Source organism: Lepeophtheirus salmonis, chromosome 1, assembly GCF_016086655.4.
Source record: "Lepeophtheirus salmonis chromosome 1, UVic_Lsal_1.4, whole genome shotgun sequence".
Classification (NCBI taxonomy): domain Eukaryota; kingdom Metazoa; phylum Arthropoda; class Copepoda; order Siphonostomatoida; family Caligidae; genus Lepeophtheirus; species Lepeophtheirus salmonis.
In genome coordinates, this window is record NC_052131.2 from 28,936,939 (window position 1) to 28,948,241 (window position 11,303).

Genomic DNA, 11,303 nt, shown 5'->3' on the forward strand with positions numbered 1-11,303 from the left:
ACATACACTTGTATTTTAGCCTGATCATTCCAAATACAGTATTGAATAAAATACTATAAAGATTTTAATATTACAAAATATGTAAGTCATTTTAAAAATGGTGAAGAAATAATACGAGGGTGACAGTCTGGGAGTACATAAGACATTTGGTAACTATGATTCGATTTTTTTTTTTTTTTTTTTTTTTTTGGTTTATTTTCGGAGGAAAGGTTGTGTGATACAATAAAGTTAACAATGTGTTCCATCTTTCATTTCAATTTTATTCTACTAATAGTAATACTAATAATATTATATCGCCCGTAGTTTGTCCAAAAAGGAAAGAGAATGAGAGAAAAAAAAAGAACATGATCCTATATATTGTATTCCTTGATTAGAATTACCAGATTTTATTTCCAAAAAGGAGGACATTAAGCTTGATCAATGTCGGTTTTTAGAGGGGGGTTTATTATTATTTAAAAATAACAAATTTTGATTCTTGATTTAAAAAAATATTTTTGGATTTATTTTAGAAAATATATTAAAAAATATATATAGGGTTTTAATAATAAACTGATAAAATTGGACATTTAATTCACTTATAAAAAAGTGCTCAGTAAGGGTAAAAAAAGAGGATGATTAGTCAATCCAACATAAACATAATTTTATGCTGAAAAAGTCAAATTTTTTTTATGAATACAGTACTTAATTTATGTAATGGTTTATAAACCCAAATATGTTAGCTATAGATTAAAGCCAAAGTGAGTAACACTGGTTCCACCATATGCCCCACCAAAAAAAAAATTATGAAACAATTAAGTTCAAATTTCTACTTATAAGTTCTAGTTGTAATATAAAATAAAATTTATATAGCTTATCTTTTGTATTTCTCAACTTTTGCCTCAAAGAAAGAAAAAAAAAAAGAAAAAAAATTGCTAGTAATTAGCCAATTCTTTTCAACTATGGGATTATTCTTCATTTAATAGTTGGTAGGTTTTTACAGTTTAAAAAAAGCTAACTTGGGTACAACCAATCAGCATTCAGAAAAAAAACTTTAATTATATATGGGAGTTATTGATATTATGAGGATATTATTGTTCAAATTCAATGTTCCCACTAAAGCATTAGTTCCCAACGTGGGGCGCACGCCCACCAGTGGGACATGTCAATGTTGTTGTTTTTTTTTTTTGGGGGGGCATGCGCATGACGTGTTTTTTTTTAGATTACTATACTAACCCACATAAATAAATAAACAGACTAAAACGATAATGTGAAATTTAGTTTTGATTATCATGTTTATCAGAGAAAAGTTCCGATAGCTTCAATAAATTTTGGTGCACTTTTTGTCCTAATAGATTTCTCTACATAATATTTGTTTAATTGCTACTTAATTTTACTCTGCAGTGACGTCATAACTACGATAACATAATACATACAAAGTGTAAAACATTCCAGGAAACATCGTTATCAGAGTTTTTGTATTATTATAGATATACAAATCGAACTCGGTAATCATGTAAATTCAATTATAACTATGAATAGCCTACTTTGTTAATTAATTAATAAGTTTATTTATTTCAGTAATAAACCCTATGCATAAAATGAGTAGTGCAAGTAAAAAAAAAAGTTCGTTAATATTAGAAGAATATTTAAAATTTGGAAACAATGTTTGACCAACGAATCAATGAAACCAGGTCGTCTTGAGTTGCATTTCAAGGCAAACCATAATGTGTATGTAAATCCAGATTTAAATTACTTTAAGTCTTTAAAGGAGAGGTTTAAAAAAAGATCGACAATAAAGTCTCTGGTCACTAAAAAAAAACTATTAGGGTCTGTCGCACTCTTGAGGCTAGTTATGAGATATCTTTACTCATTGCTAAATGTGGAAAAAATCACACTATAGGAGAGGATTTAATAAAACCATCAATATCAGTATTTCTCAAAACAGTCATGGAAAAAGATGACAACGTTGTTAAAGCCATGCCACTCAGTAACAATACTGATACTAGAAGAATAGATGAAATTGGTGAAGATTTTGAAACACAACTTGTCGAAAGTTAAAATCTAGAAATTTCTCACTGCAAACGGATGAATCTACCCTGAGAGACAGTGAAGTTGTATTGTTAGCACATGCAAGATATATTGATAAAGGCGAATTTGCTGAAGAAATGCTATTCAGAAAATCATTAGAAACCACCACTTCTGCTGCTGATATATATGGTAAATTAACTAATTACTTACACGGCAACAATATACCTATGGAAAACATAATATATTGTGCGGCAGATGGTGATCCTGTTATGATGGGCAAGAAAAAAGGCTGCCTTAAATTGACGAAAGATGAGAATCCAGAAATGATTATTGTACACTATGTTATTCATAGAGAGAACTTAGTGGCCAAAAATATTACTCCTCCTCTTAATGAGGTACTCCACTCTGTTATAAAATGTATTAATGCTATCAATGCTAATGCAAAATGTGAGTGTCTATTCAAGTAATTTTGTGAAAATGAAAATGCAGACCATGTGAGACTTTTACTTCACACTGATGTAAGGTGCTTTTCTAAGGGGAATTGCTTGAAAATATTCATGGGTTTATATGATATTCTTAGTGTCTTTTTAAGTGACAAGCCTGAAATAAACCACCTACTTACCGTTGATGGTAAATCATCTGGGAGTTATTTGACAGATATTTTTAAGAAATTGAATATGTTGAATAAACAACTTCAAGGATCAAATAGAACTCTTGTGGATGCAAAGAAAAATATATTTGGTTTTGTTACATTTATTGAGGCATGTCAAGAAAAGATTTCTCACAAACTTTTTGACCAGTTTCATTGGCTAAAAAAATTTGAGGTGACGGATCATGCTATACTTGTCATTGTGGATCGTTTAAAAATTATTGCCTCTGATTTTAAGAACGATTTTCTGATTTAAAACAAATTGAATTTCCAACATGGGTGATGCAGCCAATGCTAGTGAATATATCTGATGTTTCGATGTAGTACCAAAAAGAACTCTCGGAAATGCAGAATGACGAGTCATTTAAAACTTTATTTAATATAAAAGGAGAAATGACATGGCTTTGCGATGAGACAGAAACCAAATACCCACATTCAACCAGCTTTGCAAGAAAATTGTTGTTACCTTTCCATCTTCATATTTAGCTGAATTTGACTTTAGTACTGTCAATGATTTTCTATTAAAAAAATAAATCGACTGGACATCACTAAACAAGGAAACTTGAGAATTAAGTTGACTAAATTGAACCCTGATATAAAATCTCTCTGTCGTAGACATGATGTACAAGGATCTCACTAAGCTACATCTTTAGGTGGGCTCAATTTTTATTTTTTATTGGTTCAATAATTAAAATGATCAAAGTATTACAGAATAAATTTCAGTCAAATATTTCTACTTCTGATTTCAGTTTGTTATTATATGTTTGGAATCTTTATTTATTTAACCGCTCTATCGTTTTATATTTTTCTCTTCATGGATGCTATGTTCTTTTGAATTTTCTTTAGAGACAAGTTAATGGTTCCTTACCGTGAATAACAGTTAATTTTTAAACACCGTAAATCAAATGTCCCGGAGCATCGACATTTCAGAAATGCATTGGTGGGGCATGGGTTGAAATCGGTTGGGAACCACTGCACTAAAGGCTATTTCTTTCTTAATATTTTTCTATTCTAAAGGCTACATGAGTGTTGTTTACTTATTATTTTGTTTGTTAGCAAATAACCGCTGTCTTGTGGCAAAATATACAACTACCTGACTAATAATATTATTCATTTAAAATATATGTAGGAATGTTACTCACATAGAGGGTGCTGTGGAATTTTTTTGTTACGTCATGAAGCTCATGTAACTGTCACATCACCTTGCGGATTATATATTTTTTTTAGTTTGCTTATGCCTGGTCCTTAAGAAACTCATTACAGGATTACTTTAATTCAATTCTTACTCTCATTTCATAACTATTCTACTCTTAAAAAATCGCTCTTGGTTCATCAAAAAAGGAAGAGAAATATTTGTGCAAATATTCCTTGGTTTGCTTTTGCCTCTTTTTTTCTTAAATATCATTAACATACCAATTTTTTCGATTTACATTGTTCTTAATTATTTCCTTATATTTGAACCAGAATCGTATATGATGAACTTGATATAGATTGATTGACTAGAATAAATACTCAATTACCATTATGTTCAAAAACTATAATAATAATTAGTACCGTAAACTAAAAATAAAATGCTTTTATAATTGTAGTGTTTACAAAGGATCTTCTTCTTTCCTTTCCTCTCTCACTCTTCTTATTGTTTTTAAGATTATTTAATATGTTTTTTTATATCTATATGTAAAGTAGTATCTATGTTTTATCTGCTAGTATAAATAGATTGATATTCTTTATGACTATTAGAGTAGTCTGTATTATGTACCAGAATATAATATACATGTGTTCCTTATAAATCTATCCTCGCTTTATTCCTCCACGTTACTCCTCTTTCTCTCGGCCGTCTTGTTATTAAATAGTCCAACACACCTCTTCAACACACAACAATAATGTTTCTACATGTAGTCTGAACAGATTTGTTGACGAACTAAGAATCCCTGATCATGAATCACTCAAGCGTATTTAACTTCCACATAAATGTATTTTATCAATAAAAATTAAGTATTATATTTTTAGGTGACGGTATTATGAGAGTTTTTGATAGATAACGGTAATTGTGTATTTACGCAGAGTTTTTTTTTTCATTCCGTACCATTTTGAATGAGTTTGATTCAATATATTGAAAGTATTCGGCAAATCATAACAGGTATTTAAAAATATGGAGAGAACATTTTTTGATATTGGTATTTTTTACTGTCTTTATAATACACATGATGGAGTACCTGGCATTGCTCATAAGTATTATGTCAAAAAAAAAAAAAAACAGACTAACTTTGCTTTGATAATTATATAGACATAGATGAAAATCATGCTATAATGCAGTGGCGGCGATAGAGGGGAGCTAGGGGTGCTCAAGCACCCCTAAGCACCTCCACAAAAGACATTTATAAACACGTTCGCAAAAAAGTCAATAAGATATATAATGAAGCGACAATTTAGTGTTTTGATTAACAATTTAGTGTTTTGATTGACAATTTAGTGTTTTGATTGACAATTTATTGAACTAATTACAAATTCGGAATGCCTATACAGTATACATTGTTCACTATATACTTTCTAGAGAAGTATTCCTTTACTAACAAGGACAATCAAATAGTAGACCTAGGCTTCCTTTCATATACATTTAAATAGAAGATATCAAATCAAGACAAAGGATTGGTCAGGCTTGAATCTTCCCTGAGAAGAAGTTGAATCTGTTTGTTTATAACTAATGATCAATTGTGATTATTTTATCAATGCATGCTGAATTTTCACTCGGATAGGAAATGCCGATTTGTGAGCGACTTAGCTTCCCAGAAGTAAGAACTCTTTCAGCTGAGATTGCCACGGATGTCGATTTTATGCCTCCTTATAGACAAGATGGCTAAACAATAATTCAAAACTATTCTTGGCCCTGGTAGAGGTGTTCAAAGACCTTTTATACCTTTCAGGATGAGTACCTCAAGTGATACCACTCCAGAAATTCGAAGGTGTGCCACAAAAAAAATGTATGAAACCGTTCATAGACTATTTAGTCAGAAGAGGCATAGTAAAAAGTCCATACAGTAGCATCAAAGCTATTCAAAATAAATATATGTCGTCCGCTGAAAAGTGGTTTAAGTACCGACTTCTTTCTGGAACTTAGGAAGTATGAGCAAAAAAAATTCGCGACCAAAGAAGTCAGTGTATCTTCTGCAAGAAGGAAAGTGAAACCACAGACCATCTTTTTTGGAGTTGTGCTTATCTCCTACGAATTACTTCGGAATTTTGTAGCTACGATCGGTAGAAATGAGATGCTTGCTCACTACAATGGGAAGGGAGAAAATAAGGTTAAGGCCATAATTACCCAAAACTCATCTAATGATTTAAGCGAAAAGATCAGCAGAAAAGTCAGATATCAATGGCATCATCTCAGCGATCAAATTATTAATTAAAGTTTTAATAAAGATAAGTTAATTTGTGTTTTGTCTTGGTTTTATCTTCGGTTGTTGTTATTTTGTTTTCAGTTTTATGTATGTATAAGTATTCCTTCTTTATTTATGATAACTGCGTTCATTTCAGTATAAATATTGTTGAGACTAGTTTCTTTCTCTAATTGCTTTACCCTTGAAGATAAAGAAGGAAATACAAATGCAAATTCAAGTGTTAGTATTTCTAACCAAAATTTTATTATTGATATCAGTTCTCATCCAAGAGATGGTCCACGACAACCTTTGCTTTCAAGGTATCCCTCAAGATTGGTATGAATGTTACTCAAATGCGTTGTTTTAAAAAGGCTTGTTTGATCTCTTTAAATGGGTGGAATATAGTTTAACAAATGATTATATATTCTGTTTCGTATGCCGTCATTTTCCAAACAAAAATTGGAAAGGATGTATACATCATGAGCCTGCTTCTCTTGTCACCGGATTTTTCTAGCTGGAGAAAGGTTATTTCAAGTTTAAAGAGTCACAATGAAAGCTCGACACAAAAGTTTTGTATGGAACAATGGAGTGAATTTAAAATCAAAGAATCTCGAGGATCGAATATGAACAATTTGTTGGATAGAGGACACTCACAGCTGGTTAAAGGAAACAGAAGTTATATCGGAGCTGTTGTTGAAGCTCTTCGCTATACAGCTTTTCAAGGCCTCGTTATGCAAGGTAACAGAGAGAACGAAGAATCTTCAAATAAGGGAGATTTCTCGGAACTATAAATGTTATAGGCATATTTAATTAAACTTTCGCTCAAAAATTGTCTTCGAAAAAACGAAAATATACTCACCACGACATTCAGAATGAAATAATTCATGTGATGGCGGATATCTTAGGAAGAAAAGTCAGTTGTGATGTGAAAGACGCTGAACATTTTGTTCTTCTAGTCAATGAAAGTAAATAAATCTCTAAAAAACGATAAATCTCAATAGTAGTTCATTATTTACATCAAGAGTCTGGAGAAATACGTGAAGAGTTTCTACATTTTACCACTGCAAAAGACATTGACGCTCATTCTCTTCTATCATCAATAAAACTTACTTTTAGCCAATGTAATACTGATATAAATAGATTGTTGGACAGTGTAATGATGGAGCTTCTGTTATGTCAGGATCAAATAATGGCGTTCAGGAGAAATTCAGAAAGGAACTTCCTCAAGCGATGTATATTCATTGCTACGCTCACAGACTCAATTTTGTCCTGGTAGATTGTGTTCGTATTGTGAGGGTTGCTAACGATTTTTTTTAATATCGTTGGAATGCTTTACAAGTTATTTTCGGGACATGTAGTTCCCGAACTATTTACTAAAAAATAGAAGGATCTTAAACCAACATCACCAGGCATTGAATTAAAGAGACTTAGTGACACAAGGTGGGCATGCCAATATGAAGCTGTTGTAGCAATCAAAGATACAATTGCTGTAATACAAGCAACACAAAGAAGCATCGTGGAAGGATCAAATGTACGAAGAAGAGCAGAAGCAAGAACAATAATGTATCTCTTTGATGAACAATTTATTTTGCACCTAATTATTTTTGAATACGTTATTAGGACAACTAAATTCATGTCCGATCAGCTACAAGGATCTAATTTTGATTTTGCGGCAGCTGATAATTTGGCGCATTCTGTTATTACTACCCTTTCGAAAAAAGAATAGAGGAAGAATGGGGGGAAATATTAAAACGGACAGAGAGCCTTATTGTAAGCCATGGACTACCTACTACTTCCAAGCAAAAGCGTAAGCACAAACAAACTAATTTTGATGCATTAAAAAACTTGTGTGCACTGAAGATTTCATCATTTTATCTTGTGCTAGACCGATTAATTATTGAGATTAGGCTTCATTTTCCCGCCGGGAATCAATAATATAATGAAAGGAGTTCAGGCACTTTCCCAAATGCATTCAACTTTCTAAGACAAGAATGTGATCTTACCCATGACAAAGCTTTATGGAATTAATGAAGACTCCGCCATAATCATAATGCAGGCACCTGATATTAACAAAAGTCTTAATTCAGGTATATAATATGGCTCGCTCCCATCTTCTCCTCGTGCTCTTAGAAAACACCCATCTCTACTTATACTTAATCAATGCGACTCCATTTGACCAATCAAAGGAACCTAAAAGAAACCGTTTCTTTTTTTAAATCTCCATCATGTATATACAATTTTTAATACTACGGTGTTGGCAAATTTTATGTATTTATAACCTTAAGATATCAAAGATGGAATCCTGGAAAAACTTCAAACATTTAAAATGGGTAAACCTTATATGTCGACTCTGTGACGAAGATGAGGAAACACAATTTCATCTTATCAATTAATCTGGCCGTACAATGTGGAAATGACTTAATTATATTTATTTTATTGATTTTGATATTGTATCTGGAATATTGAACCACATATTTACTTTATAACAAATATGAAAAAAGTTGACAAAAAAATTTCTAACAATAACTTAACATTAATGCTAAAATACTATAATATATGGCAATTATTCCAAACGGGGATCCGTGAAGCACAAAGGTGTATTCCTTAAAGATCCGCAAATTTCTCAAGATCGTAAATAATTGTTTCCTTTTTTTTTTTTTTTTTTTAAAGACCATTTAAGAATATATTTTCTACAAAAGAAAATCATCAAAAATTCACAATAAAAGTATTTTTCAAAAAAAAAAAAAAATCCTACAAAAATATTTATAAATAAAAATTTAAACGCAAATATTCGGGCAAAACTATCTGCTCTTCATAAATAAAAAATTTAAGGCTTTGCAGTGATGAAAAAGTTGAGAATCTTATATCTATGATATAAAATTTGGAGCACGGAATAAGGGGTAAGTTGGTATTTATCGAATTTTTAGAAATTTTCAAGGAGTAGTGATCCAGCACCTTCCTGGAATAATCCCTTATTAGAAATGTAATAGCTACAAATCTTTAAGGGAAGGGTGGCGAGTACACACAATTCTGAGCTGTGACTCATTTTCTTAAATTACAAACTCGGAAATTGGCTAATTCGGCTAATTGGCCCCTCACTTTTGATACATTTTTATAGTAGTAATAGCAATTTAAAAAATCTGATTTGCTTAAATAACTTTTAATGTCAAAATTCCTTTTCTTATTATTTGTATTTTATGAAAAAGATTATTCGTTCAAATTACTATAAAAGTTTTTTGTTTCAAGTTTGGTATTTATTTGGGTATCTCCCATATTTACAATGCTATTGAAATAGCATTAATGCGTGAAAAATAATAAAATTATATATAAATTCATATGTATTTATTATATTATTCATTTTTAAAACAATTTACACTAATGATAGGCGAAAATGATTGTTTCAGAGGAAAATTAAACAGACGGACGACTTATTACTACATAATTAGCTTTTGCTCTAAATCTTTACGATGGATTTAATTCTAACACTTTTTTTATATTGTCTAATTTTATGATTTTGACATCTACTTTATTATTAATAATTATTAAGATCTCATCGGTAGAGATATATCTATCCTGTGCACAATTGTATATGCAACTTGTACATGAGGAAAAAAGGGTGGTGATATTTTTGATTAAACTCCACGTCTGGCTTGTGTTTTGCAATCTAAAGTTATGACATATTTAACTGAATTCCGATGTCAGAACAAGAAACTATTATTTGGATCAATCTATTATTTCAATATTCTGTATTTATAATTTATTTTTATTATTAGTTATATAATTACAATTGTTCAATTTTGTATATTTAACATAAATGATGGTTTATTTTTTAATATATAGATTATATTTAATTTAAGCCTTCTTTTTTAAACTTGGAACTTCAAATATATTTCGAAATACTCTACTTTCTCGTTTCATTAGTTATTATTCTAAGAATATGGTTCATAATGAATTATAATTTCATGTAGTGTGACGTATTCAAATCTACTGTAACAGATAAAAAAGTCTTAGTCAATTATACGGAGTATATCTTCATTAAACATTTTGCTAATAAATACATTCGTTGTACCCTCAAAAATCATAATAAAACAGGCAGCTGATAATCACATCAGCATTTTAAACAATGATACCATAAGTCTTTCTCCCTCCCCCCTCCTTGTAACGCGTTTTTCTCTACAGGATTATCAACTTTGGTGACTGATAATTACACAAGGAACACTGAAAATGAATATGGAGAGATATCTTCGTTTGCCGTACGCTCTTTTTACTATGGATTCATCATTTATCATATGAATAAAGTAAATGCAGTAAATTGAAACTTTAACAGCTCATAAGCCATAACTTACCCTTTTTAAACTACTAAATATTTAATTTTTTTATTGAAAACTTAACACATAATTTTAATTGAGCTTCATTTTATAATGAAACAAATATAATATTGTACAATATACAAATTATATTGAAGAAAAAAATGAGCTAATTCACTATTCTATCTGATTTCAGCTTTGAAATTTTTTTAGTATTAGAAGAATTTTTGCAAGCACTTTTCCTTTTTTTTATTTATATGAAAGGCTGATTCATTCATAGGCAGTTGTCTCTCAAAAAACCTACTATGAGCATATTTCGTAAGGTTAGTTCTAGTTTTTCATCATGGTAAAAATTGATCAACCTATTATCTAAATAAGTATTGAGAAGATACCGCATTCATTTTAAAGAGGTTTTTTTTTGGTGGCAAACCGGAAAGGTCTACGGAAAACACGTTCTTAGTCATAACATACGATGTTCAAGTTCTAACCGATTTCAAAAAGTTCAACTCATGTTCATTAAATTCGAATGCAGGATCTGATATATAACAATCTGACATCTGTGATGATCGGCGATAGGGTTTAACTACGCCATTAGAGAAAATAATCTCTTGGGTTTCGTGGTTATGGATGATTCCACGTTGGCCTATTATTTCCTATGTTACTCGCATTGGTGAATATACTTTAATTAATGACTCAATTGAATATTAATTGTCATATCATTCTCATATGGCTGGAGTAGAATCATAGTATGAATGATGCAGAACTTAACTACTACCTACATATTCTATAAATTCCAATAGATTGACAATATAGAATATTCGCCAACTCCATAGGGTCCATTTCAATCATGTTTTTGTCAAAATGGACGATAGGAACAGTATCTAACCGATGTAGTGAGATGTTGTCAATTATATAGACTTAAATTGATGATATTGATTTTAAAAGAAGGTTAACACGAATTAT

The 11,303-nt window shown here is 30.6% G+C and overlaps 2 protein-coding genes across 2 annotated transcripts in view; one reads left to right on the forward strand and one right to left on the reverse strand.

The window, feature by feature from the left end:
• The window catches only part of LOC121117966 (XK-related protein 6), a 492,224-nt gene that overhangs the window by 125,882 nt on the left and 355,039 nt on the right, over positions 1–11,303 (reverse strand). The window lies entirely within an intron of this gene.
• Positions 2,145–2,912, forward strand: LOC121132110 (protein FAM200C-like). The gene is made up of 2 exons (XM_040727557.1): positions 2,145–2,470; positions 2,588–2,912. The coding sequence occupies exons 1-2, from the start codon at positions 2,145–2,147 to the stop codon at positions 2,910–2,912; spliced, it is 651 nt and encodes a 216-aa protein (XP_040583491.1).